General features: G+C 42.1%; 1 protein-coding gene and 1 long non-coding RNA gene across 2 annotated transcripts; one reads left to right on the plus strand and one right to left on the minus strand.

Annotated features, from left to right (window-relative positions):
* Positions 1-351: 351 nt before the first annotated feature.
* On the minus strand, positions 352-5385 carry LOC125275251 (coiled-coil domain-containing protein 106-like). The gene is made up of 6 exons (XM_048202044.1): positions 5051-5385; positions 4167-4465; positions 3202-3297; positions 2514-2633; positions 1571-1771; positions 352-1151 (listed from the first exon to the last, which is right to left on the minus strand). Exons 2-6 carry the CDS (start codon positions 4246-4248, stop codon positions 838-840), a joined length of 813 nt encoding a protein of 270 aa, XP_048058001.1. The 5' UTR covers positions 4249-4465; positions 5051-5385; the 3' UTR covers positions 352-837.
* A 79-nt stretch (positions 5386-5464) lies between these two features.
* Positions 5465-22323, plus strand: LOC125275252. The gene is made up of 3 exons (XR_007186413.1): positions 5465-5501; positions 6983-7082; positions 22048-22323. It is a non-coding gene; the product is annotated as an uncharacterized LOC125275252 (long non-coding RNA).
* Positions 22324-22858: the final 535 nt, after the last annotated feature.

A 22858-nucleotide genomic window follows, 5' to 3' on the forward strand; every position in this document is an offset into this window, starting at 1 on the left:
AATGGTCACAATTTACCATGTAATATGTAAAACAAACCTCTCTGCAACACTTAAATAACAGTGTACTTACATGGTAAATCCTCAGGAACTGTCCACTCAATATAAAGTGTAAAATGGTCAATTTACTGTGTAATATGTAAAACCTAATCCTCTGTGCCACACTTTAATAACAGTGTACTTATATGGCAACACTGCAGGAACTGTCCACTTAATATAAAGTGTAATTGTTAGGGTCATTGTTGTGTGCCATCAGTGTCCTTACATGATAATTTCATAGGAACTTCCCCCTTACATTGTGAAATGTTACATGTTAATTAAATGCCCAAGTATTAAACCTTGATTGTTTCTCAGTATGTAAAGTATAGAGGACTGCAAAAAATGAGAAAAGAATGCAATACAGCTAAACAATGTTTATTAACATATTACACTCAACAGTGTAACAGATTCTAAAGTAAAACTTTAGAAGTATACCTGCAGTATAGAAGTACAGAAGAAAGTATACCTGCAGCTGGGTTACCATTAAAACAGCATAGGGGCCTTTAGACTGCCTAAAATAAAAATAAAAAATAAAAAACAAAAAAGAGAAATAGAAAAACTCTGCTATTGTGAATCTAAATATGCTTTTAACATACTGACATTGTTGGAAATGAAATACATTATACATTATCAAATAAGAAAAAGAAAAAAAAGGCTTGTACAACTAAATTGTATATCATCAACCAAAACTGGGAACTCAATGTGAATTACATCCAAAGTAAACTGACATGAATTACAACATTTACCTTAAACCAACATCTAAACATAATGAAATAAGCAGCTTGGAGGTTTTGTGTCTCTCTATCTCAACTTATATGTTATTGGTAGTAGTTTACGCTCTTTTTTGGCATTTTCTATGGCAGATCTGATGTCTGTTGTCAGTGACTGAAGGCACCGCTTTGCAAAGTCGAAGAGTTTCTCCTCCTTAGCTCTGAACTTCGGGATGTTTCGGTAAAACTCTGGATCAACAAGCTGTATTTCAGCCACAACAGCTGTTAATGCGAGTGTATTTCGGTCAACCCCAACTTTGGTGCATGCCTTACTGATGCTCCCTTCTTTGTTGAAGGCACGAAAAACTTTATGGTACCGCTTCAGTACATCGTCTGGGGTTGTTGCTGTAGAAAGATCAAAGCTTCTTAAGACAAAAAAAAAACAAACAAACAAAAAAAAACCTCCCAAAAAAACAAGACTTGTATCAAATAGATCAAATGTTCAAATGCATAGACCACTCAAACATCAAATATTGTTATTGGTGCTTGTAACACTAAAGGCACCAGGAACTACTCTTGAACGGCTAGCAAAATTTTTTGAATATAAAAATAAGAAAGAAACAGTTTTGCTTCCAAAGCCACTACCTTCTATTTACACTTCAACTCAATAAATGCATCAACACTAGAGGTCAACCGATATGTTATTTTTTTGGGACGATACCAGTAGCACTTTTAGTTAAGCAGACCAATAACCTATATTTGGTTTGTTATATTAAGTGCACATCAACAGAATTATAAGATACAAAAACAGGATATGTGCTTACCACGTGAGCTGTGTTTGGCAGATTTTGACCTGCTAGCACTCTTTGTCTTCTTTTTATGTCCTCTTTTCTTCTTCCGAGGAATGTCACTATCAGGTGACTCTGAAGAGGAGGAAGAAATCAGGGACTCCTCATCAGTGTCACTGGTGCTGCATTCAGTGCTCGTGTCCAAGATTTTCTTTACTTGCTTTTTTGCACCTCTGTCTAAGGAAACAATAACACATTTAGTTACATAAAAAGGTACACAGGTTTAGGGTGGCCACACACTAGATGATTTTTAAATCTTAACTGATTTTAAAACCATGGGAGACCACAGACATGAATACACTTTCAACCAATTTTTAGCCTTATAATCCCCTGAATGCACACACTAGACAATTCGCCCAGACCGCGAGACCACACATTTGTTGACTGGAAGAACGATTTCAGTGACATGAGATCTTACAGAGACTCAAACGTGACTAGAGAAGGAAAACAAATGGAGAACAATCGATGTCGTCAGCTGGCTCTCCTGGCATGCATTTTGTTTCACAGTAAAAAACTAGGTATAAAAAATAATATGAATAAGAAAAAAATATATCTTTCTCAGTACTCTGCTTTCGTGACATATTTGTGGCTGCCAAGTTTCAGCTATAGAAGCACGCAACATCCGGTAGGTGCTGCTTGCTCACTCTCATTGGCTATCGGAGGTATCACGTCAGAGGCTGCCCTATCAAAAGTCAAAAATATCAAACATGTTTAATATTTACAATTTGACTTTGGGGACACTTCATTGGAAGCAGTTAAATAATTGTAATGACACCACACAACAGAGCATTTTTGGACAAAAAATTGACAAAAAAGCAGTTTAGGATTGATGTGGAAGTTTAGAAATCAGTTTCTTCTGTAATTGTTAAATTATGTAATAAAATAAGTTGATAGAGCAAAACAGATATATGTTTCTTACTTGAGAGTTTTAGGACCATCTGACAGAGAAAATCTCGTTCTTCTTCAAGTGCCTTTATTGACTGGGCCATGAACATCAGCTTGTCTTTTTCTGCCAAGGAGGAAGTCTCATTATCTTGTCCTTTAAAAACAATGTAAGATCATCACCAGGATATAAGTAAGTAAGATAAGTAATAGAAGAGCAGCTGTATCACAGCTTTTCATATGGTCAAACAGTAAAACACTTTCTTCTATTTTAAACTTTATGTACTGCAATACAATGGATTTCCCTTGTGTAATATGGCCTAAGGGTGTCATCAGTGCTAGACTAAGTATTTATATTCCCATATATGCTCAGTGGAACAAGAGTGTGATTGGCTGTTGTAGTTTTGGTTAAAGGGTTGCAGATGAAAATGTGCTTGCACAGAATGAAAGTTGCTCCCTAACGAGCTGACTTTTTAAAAAATAATTAATTAAAATAATTTAATATTTTTTTTATAAGAATTCTTGTCCTGGTAGGTTTTTAGTATATTACCCAACCCTAGAAGCGAACACAGAACACAGAAGTTTTCACATGATTTGAAACAAGTTAGCTTCTCATGTCAATCACAGTAACCAAGAGGAGACTACATCTGGCTCACGTGACCATGATCTAAAATTCAAAATACATACAACCTGTTTAATTTCCCAGTAAGTGAATATAAACTCACCTGGTTCTGGAGTTGCCACTGCAACAACAGAAAGGTCATTGTCGCCATCTTTTCCATGGTGTTCTTCATCTATATGCTGGGCCACATCAGCTTGGTCTGTAAAAATATAAAAGGAAATTGTTAATGTTCCTGTCTGACAAATGAAGCCAAACTACAGCAACACTGAAGCAGGGACATTCTAAAACACTTATTGTGAAAAGGCTTAACCTGGCTCGGTGTTCCAAAAATATGTTAACTTTACACTATAATCAATTATCATCAAATTTCTCTCTGACATTTTCTTTCATTAACACTTTCACCGGTGTAATGTATTGTTGGTTAAATATAGTCAAGAAAATCTAAATTGAAGTATGGACTTTACCTAAGAATTTATTTCCTCCACTGAGGCTCATTATAAGGAAAAAGTTTAATTTGGCATAATACACCAAAAGTACGATCAAAGATCACCATATTGCTTCACACATCTGTTGTTATGAGGTCTCACCCATCTTAAAAATCTGTGGTCAAATTTGCTAATCACTGATTGCAGTTTTGGGGCATTAAGCCATTTAAGCTTTTTCACCCCTTTCAAGAAATAAACCATTGTTTTATTTTTTGTATTTTTTTATTTATTTATTTTTTGCATATTGACTACTATTTGTATAACCATGGTTTCACTACAAATACCATGGCTATATGATAGTGTAGCAAAACCATGGTTAATTTGTGGTTACCATGGTTTAACTGTTGTAACGTTAATCATGTTTTGTTTTTTTTGTAGTAAAACCATGGTTCAAACCATCGTTAAGCATTTTACAATGGCCTTTGCAGTACCTTTGCAATATTACACAAAAAGTGGACTGATATCTAACGTTTGCTAGTCAAAATTGCACAGTAGATACTGGCTAGCTAACAGAATCATCATGATAAATAAGTAGTAAAGCTAACATACGAGCTGACATGTTAACTAACGTTAGCTAAGTTACCTTCGTTCAAGAGGTCCATGGCGTCAGGTTCGCTGCGTTGGGGGCAGTTCCTCTTCAAAGAAAATCCTTTTTTTCGTGGCATACTGAAGAAAATTTTGCTTTAAAGTATAGAATTTTTTTTTATATATTATATATAAATGAACGGAGAAGCAAGCTAATGGTAACTGTTTCCTGTCAAAAAAAAAAATATCCTCCTGAGTCCTGATAGGGATGAAGTTGGCGGTTCAGGCAGCAGGCCAATCAAAGCTTACGTAACGTCATGGGACAACTGTCACGTTTCGTTGTAGGCAGCCAGTTACCTAGCCTGGTAATACCAGACTCTGCTACTTCACTTTGCTTCGTAGACAGAGTCTTGAATGGCATAATAGAGAAGTGTTTTCTCTCTCGCTAGGGGACGCTTGTCTGAAGTTTAAAATCATTGGTTACCCGTAAGCCAATCAGATACGTTTAGTTATGACGTATGTTATCCGCCTGTACAGCCGCATCGAAGCACAGACATCATGCATCGAACTCAAATCTATGATTGAACTTCCACTGTAAACCTGTTGTAAACACATGATGATGTGAGCGAAATGCCGGAGTGAACATGGCTGTAAACGACTTTTGCAGATTATGCGAAGTTAATGGATCCCGAAGTTTGCATCCCGTGTCTCGTTTCCCATTTCCGCGGTCGTTTCGGTTTTCGATTTCTCTAACCTACAATGTAAAACTCGGCGCTTAGCATCTACGTCACGGCTCTCAGCCCGCCCTCTGTTCGTTGATTGGCCCGGCTGTTTCCAGACCGGTGGCAAACACAAAGCTCTGACGCTGTATCAGACTGAGTACAGAAGCGAAATGAAATTGAGCGGAAGTAGGAAGTCTGACGTAGTCAGGCTACCAGTTACCAACAAGGCGCCAAAATTTCAAATAGGACAACAAGCATCATTCTGTTTTACATTAGCAGTATCTAGATTACTATGTATTCAAGGCAATTAAATGAGTTAATACGTCTTTGCAGCGGTGGAAAACATAAGAAATTAATGATCAAATGGCTACAGAAGAAAGGCTTGCTTTGCAAAGCACCACCTTGTCGCCACTGTGGAAAAAAGATGAGAATTAAAGCCCACAATGGACGTGATGGTTACATATGGTAAGTAACCCAATTTAACTCACTGTTTGGAAAGGTAACCTTAACGCAATTTTAGGCAGCATGCTTTTTAGACTAATATTTTGCACTGTTATCTCAGGACATGTCGAAGAAACACGCATCGCAGGATTACACTCTCTATTCGCAATGGATCACTGTTATTATAACTCTAGGATTCCCCTGGTAAAGTGGATGGAATACATATACAGGTAAGTAGAATCTAGGTACCTAATAACTACATATATGTAATGATGACATTACATGACATACCCTTTGATCGTGATCAACTGCTAGATATTTATCACTATTCCAGTAGCTTCCGAAAATAGCAGAAAAATAAGTACAAAAAACATTACATTTCTCCAGTCTTTGGACAGTATTTTTTGTACTTTCTTCTGTTATTTTCGGAAGCTACTCGAATAGTGATAAAGAAAAATACATCACAGGGCTCAACGATAAGGATTTTTTTTCACTGGCCCCACAACAATAAAAGTAAAAGACAAGAAAATGGGCCTATAAAATAAGCATTATTGTTTTCGTTGTCTTTGTTACATTTAACCTCAATAAATAGGGTTATGACACTAGATTAACTTATATTTTAAATATTGTTAGACAAATAAACAGTAAGTAATAAAATAGTAACAAATAATCAAATTACAAGTAATAGCACAAATAAATACATCAGAACATATAAATTAAATAAATGGTGCTTTTCAAGTTTTTCATGTAGGTTTAAACAGGAGATTTTCAGGTACAGAAATTGTAATGTATAACTATATAACTACAGAATAGATTAAACTTTATTAAAGTTAATCAGTTGAGTGTTACAGATCCCTTGTCTCCCTGGACTCCATTTCCCAAGATCCTCCTGTTTCCACACCTGCACTCACTTCCCTCGTCAGCTCCTCTTCAGCACTCATCACCTGCACCTGGACTCTATTGTCAGCACTCCCCATATATTGCACTCACTCCCTTCACTCCTGGTCCGTTCTCTGTTGTGTTAACGTTGTATGTTGGTGTTCCTGCCTTGTTTAAGTAAAGATCTATATGTATTGTGGAAATCCGTATCTGCCTCGTCTCTCTGCACCAGTACACGTAACATTGAGAGCAGTTACAGATGCTTAAAAATGTTTTTGATGTTGAAAATATAAAACGTTAAATACTGTTATTTGAAATTATTTAAAAAAAAATGAAGACACTTTAAAAAGTTAAAAATTAAAAAGTGGTAATATTTGGAGAACAACGTCTCTTTGTTTAATATTGGTTAACTATATTAAATTATATAAATATGAAAGATATACAGGGTCATTTTTGTCCCTTATCTTCAATTCTGGGGCTTCTTAAATGCATTTTAATAGACTAATAAATCACGCAGTGAATGCATACACTAGTCTAACCTACTAGACCACGTCACGTAGTGCACGCGTGCACTCAATGTGTGTGTTTTTGTTTATTTTTTGTAAAGTGAGGGACATACTCGATAATATCAGATCGTTAAATCAACAGTTACGATATCATAGACGATATATATCGCACACCCTACAGCACTGGCCCAATCGGGCAAGTGACCGTTCCGTCTACTGTCCCGAGCGTCGTACACACTGGCCCCGGGCCATTGGGCAGTCCTTATTGTCGAGCCCTGCATCATTGGTTATTGTTTTAATTAACCAAAATTATTTTTTATTTTAAGATTTTCCCAGGGTCTACATTTAAGACAAATTGATCTGATGGAAGACTGTGTTGCCAGAACTTCAACAACATTGTCCAGAATGAACAAATTGCTCAGAAAGGTAGTGTAGGGCACCGCTCGACAGAACTTACAAATGGCTTCATCAGCCAGAGGCATGATTGAACAAAGCTTCATTTGGTCCAAAAGATCCATTTCCTGAAGTGATGACGTGACTTCTTTTAACAAAGGACTCTGTCTAAAGGACTTATTAGCTCATCAGCAATAAACTAATCAGAACCCATCACGTGGATCTGATCACATTAAATCTATTGATTCTCTCACAAAACCCTCTTGTATTAGCGGACGGAACAGGAAAACACCCATCAACGGATTTGAAGACGAATCTGTCCTATCAATACCTCCCTTGTATTGAGCAATCCATCCTGACCCGGTCACTCGTGACTCCGGTCAAAGTTTAAACTATGCTTGAAAACTGTGCAATGAACTTCGAATGGACCATCATTAAGAAATCATTTTAAACTATATACAGAATAATACATGCCATGATGTAATTACTAACATGTCTATTCAATGTATTCAATATGTGGGTTTTCTTCAAATGCATTATTGTAATCATTGTTTTAATTAGGTCAGTCTCGTAATATGTGTGTGTAAGAAGTGTGCCATGTTTGAGCTCTAAATACAGAGTTTATAATTCTCTGTAATTCTGTGTGAATGAAACATTGAAATTCAGTATCAGGAAAATATTAAGAAACTTTATAAAGTTGTTAATCAAACAGGAGAATGTTCTGCAGATATCACGCGGTGTGATCAATGGACAATAGACGAGGCGTGTCTAATCTCCGTAGCAACGTCTCATTGGAGGATCGCATCTGAAGGATGGACCCAAATTGCTCCTTTAAAACTATGCTTTCCCAATAGCCAGTTGTCAAAAGATATGTAAAAGATACGTCAAAGAATCGATACGCTGAAGAAGGGTTGAAGAACCCATCTAACTGCCGTGGCTGATTTCCATCTGACAGTCGCTGACTATCTTCATCCACGAGCCGCAACAGCCGTCACATCCCGAACCCTGAAACACTCCGTTAAACCTTTTGACCAAAGTCTCCAAAGAAGAGAGCCGCTCCAGCCAGACTCTCAGAACAGCGCGTTTCACCAGCCAATAACCTTCTTCAAAGCTTCCGCGCAGCCCAACGAAGGGCTTTCCCGAGAAGACGTCACCTGAAAGACAGCCAATCCAGAACGGGATTCCGCTGTACACGAGTCACGGAACAACCCGATTACCTCAGCTGTCACAGCAAACGCAGGTACAAGCAAACTTCTCTCTCTCTTGCTGGGAACTGGTGAAACTCCTTTAAACCTAAAGAATCAAGCCAAAGCTCTGCTTTTGTGATTTTCCTCAGGTTATGAGTTAAGTTAGCACTGAACTTGGGACTTTTCATAACTCATCAACTCCGCGAATGTGTGTACATGTATGTATGTGTGTGTGTGTGTGTTTAGCCTTAGTTTTCTGTAATCATTAGAAGTAGTCAATAAATCTTGTTTTGATTTTTCACATATACGAGTTTCTTGTGCTGTGTATCAAATTACTGCCTTAAACTTAAAAGATCCTAAAAGTTACCTCTTGCTTATAATATAATAATTACAATAATAACAATAATCATAATAAAATATTGTTACTGTTGGCCGCAGAATAATATTTTGTCCAGAATTGGTAAAATACTCTAACCTCAATTTTCGCTGGACGAATAATTGATGAAGTGTTAAATATTAATTCTGAATCATTTACAGTGAATCATTTACAGTTGATTCAATTCTTATTCCCTGTAACAATTAAATTGAGCTAATAAATAGGCTAAGTCCTTACATAATGGTGGAGAAAAATTCGTGCAGTTTAATCTAATTTGTACACAAAACAAGTAACTTGTGTGATTGTATCTTTTCTTGATCCGGAAGATAGATTAGAAACAGAAACGAGGTTTTTGATTGTCATAACAATGATTGCACATAAGGCGCTGTGGATGAATGAAATCTGAACTCGAGTTGTTTGTCTGTACGTTTTGTTGTTGTTGTTGTTGTTAAAACTGCAGTAAATGAATCTAAGATTGTCTGCCAAGACAAAAGGAAAGTCGCCTGAGAGCGCACCAGGACAGAGTAAGCGTGTTCCTTGCTTTGTTCTTTAAGGCCTTAGCTATAGTGGATAATATTGCGTGTTCCAATGTTATTTCAACTAAGCTAAAATCCCTGCATGGTCACATTAGAGAGTAGCTACCTAATGTGCCGCCTATATCCGCTCATTCGTGAGATGAGATATTAATACTCTAAACACTATACGTGTCTGAGTTTGATTTGAATGGGATTATTTTGAAAATTCTTGATCAAGTATTGTTGCAGTAAATCCTGCATGTTGTTGCGTGTCCAGAAACTGACACGAACGATTCAGATCGCCGAGATCTCAGTAATGTTACTATTATTAATTGCAGAAAAATCTGTGGATTAATGTGCCTCACTCTAACGTGTGGGGGTTGTTCAGCTCGGAAACATGAGAAGCTGAATGGTTCATTGTCATTGAGAACTGCGCCGTCAGTTCAATGATTAATGTGATTTTGTATGTTCGTTATCTGTGTGCAAAGAGTATAGAACAAGCGTACTCTTTTGTTGTGCGTCACGGTCACCACGACAGTGACAGCTGTAACCCGGAAGCCCTAAGAAACCTTTCCCGGGGTAACCTTTAAGTGCGCATGCGCAGTCTGCCAGCGCCATATTCAACTGTGTGTAAACAAAGCTTAGCACAAGCTGAGCTAGCTAAATCTAGCACGGTTGCATTACAGTCTATGTAAAGCTAGTAGCATTGCTAAAGGGCTAGTGGCTAGCATAGCATTTTGTGGTCTGAATGCAATGTTGCAATGTTGGAATGACTTCTTTCTTACTGAACTTTAATTCACTCTAGTGCTTTCACCTCCCTCTCTGTCTAACTTACACATCTTATCTTTTCTCATCTCCTCCCATTTGAGAGAACGTGACAAATGTTAAATTTAATAAACCTGGTTTTTAATATCATTTGTTTGAGAGTTCTCTCTCCTAAATTTACTCTTGTCAGTTAAACACTGTTTTGTTTTAGTAGCAATCGTCCTAATTACTTTTAATGACATTTTATGTTATTTGTAATTGCTCTTATTGAATTTAATGACATCTGGGAATATGAATTTTTGATTGGAAACTTTAATTCGATTTCAATTTTAATTGAAAATCAAGTTCATAATCAATTTCAGTTTAGCTTTCATATGGTATGGATATTTGTGGATTAATTTAATGGTAGTTGCTTACAAACATCTGGCAATTTTAATCATTAACTAATCATTATTGCTTTGAAATTTTAATTTCATTAGTCATTAATTAGGATTTGGGCTTCCCTAATTCAGATGATACTTGATTGATTAATTTGATTATAATTGCTCTCAATGTTTAATGCTGAACCCATTACAATTTTAATTCACAACTTCCAAATTTGAATTCAAAATTTCATTTAAAATAAAGTTTAGTCTCAGACTTTCACTCCCTTAGTCTTTGATTTAATTCATTTATTTAAGGAACATTTTTGGGGTCCTCCTCAATACTTGGGTCAGTTGACTTCTCCTGCTAGCGCAGTAAGCCAACCCCCTAGGCGTAGCGACTCCCTAGCGCCACCACTCTGTCAACCCTGTAATTTTTCCAAATTTTGGGAGCAAAACTTCACTCTCTTTCTTCTTCTCTCTCTCTCTCTCTCTCTCTCTCTCTCTCTCTCTCTCTCTCTCTCTCTCTCTCTCTCTCAGCTGTCCTCTTCTGGTTTGACTACTGCTGCTGGTTTTTGGATTTGTACCTGTGAAAGTCATAAAAGCAGAGTGTTTGAGAAATATTTAACAAATATTTGGGAAACGGAACACTTCTTTTAAAATAGTATGACACTCACTTTACCTTCCCTCCTCATCCTGTTATCCTACCCAGCCTAGGCTCGAGCAGGTCGACAAGGAGACTGGTAGGCGTCCATAAACCCTGAGCACGCGTCTAGAAGCGCTTTAAGTGGTGCATGGTTGTCAATCCTACTAGCTGAGAAACCAATACTGTCATTGTTATTGTTTTTCTTTCGCCCCGAAGGGAATTTTAATAACAATCACAGTCCTGGTACTTTGAAATCCTTTTCAAAACCCCTGTCTAGAACCATCCTTCTAAAATTAAATTTTACAAAACTCATTCTGCAAACAGTGTTAAAGACAAAACTTCATTTTATAGGGAAACTGGAAGCACCCCATTATTATTCTGCTTTTTGCTAAATGCTATTCTGTTTGTTTCGTGCTCTTCTTTTCTTCTGCTGTTCTCTAGCTGTGCTATCTGTGTGTGCTTACTGATTCTTTTCGCAGAGACTCCGAGTTAGAAGCACATCCACGAGAGGACCACAGTTGAGAACCAGTCTTACCTGCACATTTACACACTCATTACTCATTCCCATTAACTCACAGTTGACATTGCACACTTACACCTTTGATTTGCCCTGCTTGTTTGTTTTGTTTTGTTTTTGTTTTGTTTTGTTCTTTCCTTCAAGGTCTGTGTCAGTTTCGGGTTTAGATCTCCCTCGCGGTGCCAAACATGTCTCGCACAACAGACCCTGCTGGACACTGGAAGGATCTGGAGACCTGGCTAAGTGTTGTAACAGACAGCCTCCTACCTAAGGCCGCTGAAACACTAAAGCATCAGACACAGGACCAGCTGGATGACAACATAGCAAGCCTCATGAAACAGGACCCAAGCCAGAGCTACAGTCACAAAGAACTAGCCAAGATCACCGGCTCCTTAAGCCACACACTCATCGCCACCCTCAAACTGAGCGACAGGCAAGCCGCCCATCGCCAGCAGGAGCTGACACATGCACAACGACGCATCGAACAGCTGGAGCTGGAGGCTCAGGAACGACGAGAAGGGCCTGATGAAGTGGAACAAGGCGCAAAAGAGGAGATCAACAGGCTAAAAGAGACCCTAGCAGCTACTACGCAAGAAATGGAACGAGGCAGAGCAGACTACGCTGACCTCTCCGACAAGCTACAGTACGCAGAACAGCTACTGGAAAAAGCAAAGGCTGACTTCAGAGACAAGAACAGCCGAATTAAAGCTCTCGAAACTCACCTGAATGAGTCAAGAAATGAGGTCAGCCGCCTAAAACAACAGCTTGACTACATCAAAGAAGAGTCTGACAGTATTAAAGAGGAACTCAAGCATGCATATGAATTGCGCTGTGAGCCGTCAAGAACACGTCGGACACCGACTTCACCTTTGCCAAGCAGGACCGGCTCCCCTGTTCCTGGACTGGCACATGATCAGAAGGGGGCAGTGCCAAAACAGTCACCTGCTCCCTCCGAAGAATCCTACCTCCCCACTAAGCTAAAAGAACGTGCTCCAGCCAGCCACAGATCATCTCATGGCTTGGACCTCAGAGACCTTGACAAGCTTGCTAGAAACATTGGCAAATTCACTCCAAATGTGCCAGGTAGTCCAAATGTTCAGAGTTATCTGCAAGATATTGACTTCCATCTGGAAATGAGACCCAATGTCACTGACAAAGATAGACTTTATTTGCTCAGAGCCACATCCAGCTCTGAAGTGCGCAGCTTCCTGGACCGGCAGCCTGCCCACACAAAGACTGATTACCACCTGCTCCGAGAAGCTCTCATCAGAGAGTTTGCCGACCCTGAGTCAGAACGAGGACTAGTGGCTGCCCTGGAAACAAAACAAGGTCGTCACGAAACTCCTCAAGTCTTCTATAGCCGACTAAGGCTAGCATACTTCGGGTCTCGCAACGAACAGAGCATGGAGGAGGAATTGAACTTCAAAACTCTCTTCCTGAGAAACCTCCATCCTGGGGTGAGCCACCATCTTGGCGTCCTTGCCTGTCCACGCACAATGAGTGCTCAACAGTTAAGAGACTTGGCGCACAAAGCCTACTGTAAACAGAAGATGGCCTTAGAAAAGGGCACCAAAACCACCACAGTTCTTGACTTCAACACACAGAGTCAAGGGCTGGCCCTAGAGGGCACCCAGCGTCAAGACCTTGCCAAGCCGACACCCAAAGAGTGGAATGCATCTTCGTCCAACAGAGAGTGGGACTCCCACACTGGTACTCGACCTAAACAGAGAGACAACCGCTGGGATGGACCACGTGGACGACAACGCTCACCTGGACGTCACTGGGAAAATTCATGGAACCAATCAAGACCTCATGAGAGTCATTGGGAGAAAACCTGGAATCAGCCAAGCTCATTTGGAAACCCCAGAGGAAAAGGCTCATGGGAATCCAAGGGAAAACGACAAACACACCCTGGAGCAACCAGCCCAAGGAATCGACGAAAAAACTCACAAAGATTCCAAGCTGACAGAGCTCAAAATGAATCCATACCAGAACAAAAGACTTCACCTTGTTTCGACTCTCAAGAGCTGATGAAAATGATGATGAAAGAGTTCTTCCAACGAAAGGAGGACGACCGGAAGTGGGAAGAGAAAGCGAAACCAGATTCATCCTGACTAGCGGCCGGACGAGATGGCAGCGACCACCTGACTCAACATACCCCAGAGAACAGCACCTCATCTCTCTCTCAGAGAACCACAAGCACCATAACTTCAAACGGACAAGAAGTCCCACCTGAACATCCTGCAAAACAGTCAGAAACTGATCCAACACCTGATGGGTCAGATCACAGCAGCATCCAACAAACACCTGCTGTGGAAACCACTCCAGTTCCTGAAAGTGCTGTCTTGGTCGTCTGCCACTCCTCCGAAGAAAACGAAATAAATGCTGACATCCTACCTCTCTCATCCCAAACTCCAGTCCCACAACTCCTAGGTGATCTCATTGAGAAAGGTATCGCAAGAAAGTTTTACCTCTCCATTATCATCGAACAACACATCAAGGTCGAAGCCCTCCTCGACACTGGAGCTGACATCACCCTAATGTCAACAGAACTCCTTGAAGAAGTCCAAAACAGAACAAAGAGGTCTAACGGAACCTTCAAACTTCAAAGGTGTGAGCTGAACCTCCAAGCATATTCCCACACAGGCCTACAACTAAAACATGTGGCCCCAATTCACCTAACAGTGGGACCAATGAACCTTGTTCACCCAGTATACGTCTCACCACTCAACACATATCCTCTCCTCATTGGGAAAGACCTGCTTAACCGCTTTGAACCCTTAATAGACTTCAAACACCTGAAGATATGGACACAAGTCCGTGAGCCTCTGCCCCTCCAGTCAGTAAACCTGAACGAATTGCAGTGTCAAGCCACAGACACCGCCCCCCATCCACTGACTGACGATGCAAGTTCAAAGTCAAGAGCAAGTTCCACTTCAAGCAACAAGAACCAAGACCCATTCCTCTGCTCACTGCAAGCGTCAGACTCAGGTTCCCTCCGAATCATGACTGCCATAAATGTCCAAGACACATCAGTGCCTGATGCAGCATTAGCCCTGTGGGCTGAAAACTCAGCTATCAGCCTGAAGCTCTTCAGAACATTGAAGCAGACAAATCAGAGCATACCACACGTCTCGAAGCATAGCCGCTTCCCTCTCAATCCATGTTCAACAACTATGGCTACCTCCAAGATCGTCTGTGCTGCAGACATACGATGGAATGACAGACTCTTGAGTCACTACCTCCTGGTTGTCCCCAACCTGCCTCATGACATCTACATAGGAGCAGACATCATGGTCCGTCTCAACGCCTGCGTTGACACCGTGAATGACGTCATATGGACTCCCTTGTCACACCAATTGACATCTTCAGTCAACCTCAAGAATCTTCGATCTGGGCAAACAATACCAGATGCATGCGCCATGATCAACGAGCAAGAAGCCACAATCCCCGCTTACAGCAAGAGTGTCAGTGTCCGCCTCAACATGCGACCTGGCCAGACCCTTAACAGTAAGCTAGGCTTCTTCCAACCTTCCAGGACCTGCCTAAAACTAGGACTGACCTTGGAAGCCACACCTCTCATAGAAGTGTCATCTCGTGCTGTGTATGTGTTGTTCAACAACTGTACGGCCAAAGACATCAATGTGCCAAAAGCCAGTCACCTGGGATGGCTCATCAACCAGGCGTTCCATGACTTTGAACTGACAGTTCCTGTCATCGGCCACATACCAGTTGAACTAATGTCAGATGAATGCCACAACACCGTAACTTGCACAAAGCCCCATGAGATCATCACCATCACTTCTATTCTGCCGGTGCCTAAAGAAAGTGTCTGCCGATCAGAACTTACAGATGACACTCACCTCGCTGTCTACGCTGTGTCAACACAGACTGCAACAGAGTCACCTGTAGAACTGACTGTCAAGGCCCACAGTCCCTCAAAAGACTCAGAGGAACCCTATGCTGGGTTCAATGCACAAGTCCAACAAATCCTAAGCGAGGCGGATGCCCTCCACAGTGAAATGGATCGCCAAGGACTCAAAGAAGTTCTGTGCAAATACAAGGACTCCTTCGCAAAGGATTCCCTGGACTGTGGCCTGACTGATATCCACATGGTGCGCATCCCAACTCACCCAAATGCGCCACCGACATTTGTGCGGCAGTACAAGATTCCGATAGCATCATACGAATCAGTGCAAGATATCATTGACTCCATGCTACAAAAGGGGGTCATCCGACCCTGCAACAGCACCTACTCCGCCCCGATATGGCCAGTCCTAAAGCCAAACGGCAAATGGCGGCCCACCATTGACTATCGCAAATTGAACCAGCAAGTTCCCTTATCGCGATGGCCTATGACTCAATTGGACCAAGAGATTCCCAAAATCAAAGGCTCCACGATCCTATCCACACTGGACGTCGCCTCAGGATTTTGGACAATCCCTGTCCACCCGGATGACCAACACAAGTTGGCGTTCACCTTTGGCAATCGACAATTCACCTTCACAAGATGCCCCTTCGGCTATGCCAACTCCCCAGCTGAATTCAACATCTTTCTGAACAAAGCTTGCCCCGATGCCAGAGCCAGAGGCAACCTCATTTATGTTGACGATATCCTTATGAAAAGCAACAATGTGGCAGACCACCTCAAAGAAATCGACCATGTCCTGAACCAGCTGACAACAGCAGGAGCGAAAATTGCCCTCCACAAAGGACAATGGTGTAAAACCAAGGTAAATTATGTTGGCTTGCTCGTCGGACGAGGCGGCATTGAGCCGCAGTCCAGCCGTACACAAGCAATACAAAACATAAAGACGCCCACTAACATCTCTGAGCTACGAAGTTTTCTGGGAGTATGCAACTACTCACGACAGTTCATCGAGAACTATGCTGACATCGCACGACCACTGACTTCCCTCCTGAAGAAGGACACACCCTTTGTTTGGTCGGAAGCCCAGGACACAGCCATGAGCGAGCTCAAACAACGCCTGTGCTCGGCCCCATGCCTGGCCTACCCCGACCCAGGAAAAGAATTCTATCTGGAAGCTGGATTCTCCAATCATTGCCTCAGTGCAGGTCTGTACCAGCTCCACGACAAAGACAAACGGGTGGTCGCTTATGCCAGCAAAACCTTGCTTCCCCCAGAATGCAAATACTCAGACTGCGAAAAAGCCTTGCTTTGCACTGTATGGGCCATTCAGCGTTTCTCCAACTACATTGGAGCTCAGAAGGTTATCATTGAAACGTGTCACCAACCAGTGACCTTCCTCAACAGCCAACGAATCAGGGATGGCGTGGTAACCAACGCCCGCATAGCTACATGGTTAATGACGCTCCAAGGACGAGACGTCGAGGCAAGATATGCCCAAAACCACAAATCCTCACTGGGAAACGGGCTAGCAGCCTGTCAGAGCTGTTCAACAGACACGCTGAATACCTCAGCAGAAGCCAAAGAACCGGCACCACCGCAACTGACAAACTATAGGTACTTCGAGGAGAATGTGTGTGAAGGCATGCCCACAGCATATGTCGATGGTTGCTCCTACAATCAACAAGGCAACTTGAAAGCGGGAGCAGGCGTGGTCTGGCTCAACAATGACCCTTGCCCACCACAACAGTTCAAGTTAGGCCCTCACTCATCTCAATATGCAGAGATAGCAGCCATCCTCATCACCCTACAACTGGCCGCCTCCCACAACATCAAAGAACTCCTGATATGTACTGACTCGAACTATGCCCGTCTAAGTTTCACATGCCATCTAGCTGGATGGAAACAGAACGGATTCAAGACAGCTAACAACAAGCCTGTCAAACATCAGGAACTTTTCCAAGCATGCGATGCCATTGTCACCACACATGACATGATCATCTACTGGAAAAAGGTCCGTGGTCATTCACGCCAACCAGGGCAAGACAAAGATCTCAATGACCAAACCGATGCCCTTGCCAAAGCTGGTGCATCACATGGAGAGCCTTGGAAATTCCCATCCCTCCCACCCAACCCTTCAGTTGCAGCCATAACCCGCCGCCAGCACGCCATTGGCGCGCAAACCCCCGCCTCCTCCCATGTTGAACTCTCACCTCAGTTCACTGCGGATGATCTCCGCACCCTCCAAGCGTCGGATCCAACGCTGCAAACCATTATCGCTCACATTTCCGACCCAATAACTCATCCCATTTCCACCTCCGACCTATCCAATTCCTCTGATCTCCGCCACCTTCACTCAATCAAGCACATGCTGCATCTCAAGGACGGCGTTCTCACATATGTCCCTGAGCCCCTAACTGCGCCAAAGCTTGTAGTTCCTCAGAGCCAAAGGGGGATAATGCTGACACACGCCCACGATGCACCATGCGCTGGACACCATGGCGCCAAGGCCACCTATGAAACGCTCAAACAAGTAGCATATTGGCCTGGCATGCAGCAAGATGTGACGGAATATGTAAAAGGATGCCTGGTGTGTTGCCAGTTCCAACCGGCAAACCCAAACCACAGAGCACCACTACAACGGAAAGGAATGACCTTCCCATGGTCTGACCTCCAAATAGATTGGGTAGGACCCCTGCCACGGTCAACACGGGGTAACAAATACTTCCTCACCGTGGTTTGCGAATTCACAAAGTGGGTAGAGTGTCTCCCAGCTCCCAACGATACAGCAGAAACAACAGCCTGCCTGTTAATGAACCACATCTTCTCAAGATTTGGACTGCCTCAAAGAGTCAACTCTGACCGAGGAACCCACTTCACCGCTGAGGTTATGCAGGATGTATGGAAACTCCTGGGCATACAGGCCAAGCTTCACATAAGCCATCATCCAATTTCCTCAGGGCAGGTCGAACGGGCCAACAAGACAGTGGCAAGCATGTTGAAGAAGTATGTGTCCGCCAACCAAAAGGATTGGGATATCAAGCTCCCTCTGGTACTGATGGCCATCAGGGCCACCCCTCACCGGTCTACCGGAGTAGCCCCATTCGAAATGATGACAGGGCGACAAATGACACTACCGCTACACCTGCTGTACCAACCTGGTGACATGAACCTTGTCACCGCCTACACCACTCACCAGTATCTGGAAGAGTTGCATCAGCACCTGAGAGCGACTTTCGCCTTCGCACAACAAAACCTCCAGAGAAGCGCGGAAGGTCGTAAAGCCTACTACGACAAAAGGGCCTCTTACCAAGAACTCGATGTCGGAGACAAAGTGTGGTACTACAGCTTTGCCCAGCCAAGGCAGAAAGCTCCCCATCGCCTGTCAAAGAAATTCCTACCTCACTGGACAGGACCACATGAGATTGTGGACAAGCTCTCACCTGTCGCCTACCGAATCAAAATCAGACAAGGCCGCAACGAGCCTGTCCTTCGATGGGTCCATCGAAACCAGATAAAGAGGCACCAAGGTTCCAACCGACAGGAAAAGGGGGAGGTTCAAACCCACTGACACAGACCGACAATCCCCTACTCTATACCCCACTAATGACTCTGTCATTTCTAGGGAAAGTTTTTTTTTTATTTTTCTGGTTTTGTTTTACACAACACTTACACACGCTCCTTCACAGCACTGCTAGTGACAACCTCTAGTAGAAAGGAGTTGCCTCACACATGTGACACTCACTTTGCTCTCGTAAACTCAGTGTCCTTGTGTCTCTTTGTGTTTTCTTGTCTCTCTCCTCATGCTTTCTTTTTTCCCTCCTTTCACTATCATTAGTCTTCCTCCTCAGTTTTACCCATTATCGATTCGAATAATATCTACCGGCTCAAAGACGTTGTGAATGTTTGATTTTGGCAAGGGAACACCTATGTCAAAGTACACACTCCTGAGGTCGTGGCGTACCACGATAACAACGAACAGTTGTACCAGGCCCCAAACCTAAAACGCGTACGCTCATTGAAGACATTCATTACCTTTGCCCGAGTAAACCATTCGTATTTGATAATACCGAGGGCATCTGCGGCCTAGAATCAATTAGACCCGACACTAGCTGCCACACACATTATCCTGCCTAACCAAACTCTCTGGATCAATGTCCCTAAGGGCTCGATCCTCCATATTGACAATCTTGCAGTGTATCACGACGATGAGTGTCAGGCTGAACTTGAAATCTCACCGTACTTCAAACAGCATTCCTTCGTCCTCGATCCAGAATCGGAAGAAAGGATCAGGGAGGAAGGAACGCAACTTATTGATCTGACCCCTGTTGAGACGGCCTTAGAAGTTATAGCCCGCCTTCCGCCCGCTGGCATGCCATTCGTTCGGTCTTGGTCTGCTGCTGACACAGCGCTTTGCATCCCTACTATTGTAGGATATATTGTGACCTTGACACTGGCCTTCATCCTGCACAAACGGGTGAACGCCGTGCAAGAGTCTTTTGATCGATGCACGTCGGGCGTCCCGCGCATTTTCCGACGTGATAAAACTGACCAAGAACCTGAACCCGAGAACTCAACCAACCTGATTGAAATTACGCCTCTACCTCCTCGTCGAACCACTGACAATTAGATTAGTCGAAACCACCCAATCACAACTGATCTTAAACAACACACCCCTATGTTAGTTGAAGTGTTCCTAACCCGTTCACTCCAAGATACCCAAGTCCTTCACCAGGATTCAGCCGAGTGAGGGAAGCGTTGTTTGTGTTTTGTGTTTGTCTGTTCTCTCTCTCTCTGCCTCTTGTTCCAGTGCCTGCCGACGTTCGCACCAGGAACCTCGCCAAGCAAAAGGGGGACTCTGTAGGGCACCGCTCGACAGAACTTACAAATGGCTTCATCAGCCAGAGGCATGATTGAACAAAGCTTCATTTGGTCCAAAAGATCCATTTCCTGAAGTGATGACGTGACTTCTTTTAACAAAGGACTCTGTCTAAAGGACTTATTAGCTCATCAGCAATAAACTAATCAGAACCCATCACGTGGATCTGATCACATTAAATCTATTGATTCTCTCACAAAACCCTCTTGTATTAGTGGACGGAACAGGAAAACACCCATCAACGGATTTGAAGACGAATCTGTCCTATCAATACCTCCCTTGTATTGAGCAATCCATCCTGACCCGGTCACTCGTGACTCCGGTCAAAGTTTAAACTATGCTTGAAAACTGTGCAATGAACTTCGAATGGACCATCATTAAGAAATCATTTTAAACTATATACAGAATAATACATGCCATGATGTAATTACTAACATGTCTATTCAATGTATTCAATATGTGGGTTTTCTTCAAATGCATTATTGTAATCATTGTTTTAATTAGGTCAGTCTCGTAATATGTGTGTGTAAGAAGTGTGCCATGTTTGAGCTCTAAATACAGAGTTTATAATTCTCTGTAATTCTGTGTGAATGAAACATTGAAATTCAGTATCAGGAAAATATTAAGAAACTTTATAAAGTTGTTAATCAAACAGGAGAATGTTCTGCAGATATCACGCGGTGTGATCAATGGACAATAGACGAGGCGTGTCTAATCTCCGTAGCAACGTCTCATTGGAGGATCGCATCTGAAGGATGGACCCAAATTGCTCCTTTAAAACTATGCTTTCCCAATAGCCAGTTGTCAAAAGATATGTAAAAGATACGTCAAAGAATCGATACGCTGAAGAAGGGTTGAAGAACCCATCTAACTGCCGTGGCTGATTTCCATCTGACAGTCGCTGACTATCTTCATCCACGAGCCGCAACAGCCGTCACATCCCGAACCCTGAAACACTCCGTTAAACCTTTTGACCAAAGTCTCCAAAGAAGAGAGCCGCTCCAGCCAGACTCTCAGAACAGCGCGTTTCACCAGCCAATAACCTTCTTCAAAGCTTCCGCGCAGCCCAACGAAGGGCTTTCCCGAGAAGACGTCACCTGAAAGACAGCCAATCCAGAACGGGATTCCGCTGTACACGAGTCACGGAACAACCCGATTACCTCAGCTGTCACAGCAAACGCAGGTACAAGCAAACTTCTCTCTCTCTTGCTGGGAACTGGTGAAACTCCTTTAAACCTAAAGAATCAAGCCAAAGCTCTGCTTTTGGGATTTTCCTCAGGTTATGAGTTAAGTTAGCACTGAACTTGGGACTTTTCATAACTCATCAACTCCGCGAATGTGTGTACATGTATGTATGTGTGTGTGTGTGTGTTTAGCCTTAGTTTTCTGTAATCATTAGAAGTAGTCAATAAATCTTGTTTTGATTTTTCACATATACGAGTTTCTTGTGCTGTGTATCAAATTACTGCCTTAAACTTAAAAGATCCTAAAAGTTACCTCTTGCTTATAATATAATAATTACAATAATAACAATAATCATAATAAAATATTGTTACTGTTGGCCGCAGAATAATATTTTATCCAGAATTGGTAAAATACTCTAACCTCAATTTTCGCTGGACGAATAATTGATGAAGTGTTAAATATTAATTCTGAATCATTTACAGTGAATCATTTACAGTTGATTCAATTCTTATTCCCTGTAACAATTAAATTGAGCTAATAAATAGGCTAAGTCCTTACAGTAGCTTATTTTTTGTCACAGGCATTTGTATAAAATCCTAGCCTTTGCACAAGAGTCTTCAGTAGTACATTGCTCAGCCAGTTGAATTGTAATTAATTTTGTTTGTACTAATTCTTCTGTGGCCACATACTTTTTACAGGTTTGCATCAAGGCATTGAAGAATCTGAAAAGAAGAACAGGTCTTAGAGTTGGTGGGAAGTCAAGACAGAAGTTTGTGGCCATAGATGAGTCTAAGTTTGCTCACAAGAGAAAGGTACATCTGATGTAAAAAATAAAAAAGAATGGAAGTTTTTTACCATGTTGAAATACTAAAGTTGGTTTAGTTGCATTCAATAATACTTCCAGGGTTAATATCACATCAAAATACCACATGCAATCAAAAGACATGATTGAATGACGATGTTCCAAAAGGTAACAATAAGTTCTCCTCAACCTATTTGTTGTTATTCAGTTGTTTAATGTTTAGGTTAATGAAGATACACGTGTGCTGAGGAATGGCTTGAGTAACCCCTAAATGATCATGGGGAGATCAGAATACAAATGTATGTTTTCTCTGGCACATACCGGGATTTACTGCTCTTAATATTTTCTTGTGTTTATGCATTTTCAGTTGAATCGTGGCCGCTGTTGTACTACTTGGCAGAGAAGAAAAGGCTGGGTGTTTGGGATGATGGAAGTTAAAGGAGCTCGCCGCCTACCAGTCTTAAAGATGGTAAAGGACCGTTCCAGGACCACACTGATGCCCATTATCACAAGGCACATCAGAAGGGGGTCAACTGTTTACAGTGACAATTGGAGGGCATATCTTAATGCGCTACAACCACTAGGATACAGACACCTAACTGTAAACCACAGTGAAAATTTTGTTGATCCCCAAACTGGCTGTCACACACAGCATATTGAACGGGCCTGGCTAGCCATCAAGGCACAGGTATCAAGATTCAGGGGTA

The sequence above is a fragment of the Megalobrama amblycephala genome, linkage group LG9 (assembly GCF_018812025.1).
Source record: "Megalobrama amblycephala isolate DHTTF-2021 linkage group LG9, ASM1881202v1, whole genome shotgun sequence".
Classification (NCBI taxonomy): Eukaryota; Metazoa; Chordata; class Actinopteri; order Cypriniformes; family Xenocyprididae; genus Megalobrama; species Megalobrama amblycephala.

Coding starts and splice junctions, on each gene's coding strand:
- LOC125275251 (XM_048202044.1), bottom strand. CDS start 4,248: ATGCCACGAAAAAAAGGATTTTCTTTGAAGAGGAACTGCCCCCAACGC. Junction 3,298..4,166: donor CATGGACCTCTTGAACGAAG/GTAACTTAGCTA, acceptor ATATTTTTACAG/ACCAAGCTGATGTGGCCCAG. Junction 2,634..3,201: donor AGTGGCAACTCCAGAACCAG/GTGAGTTTATAT, acceptor TTGTTTTTAAAG/GACAAGATAATGAGACTTCC.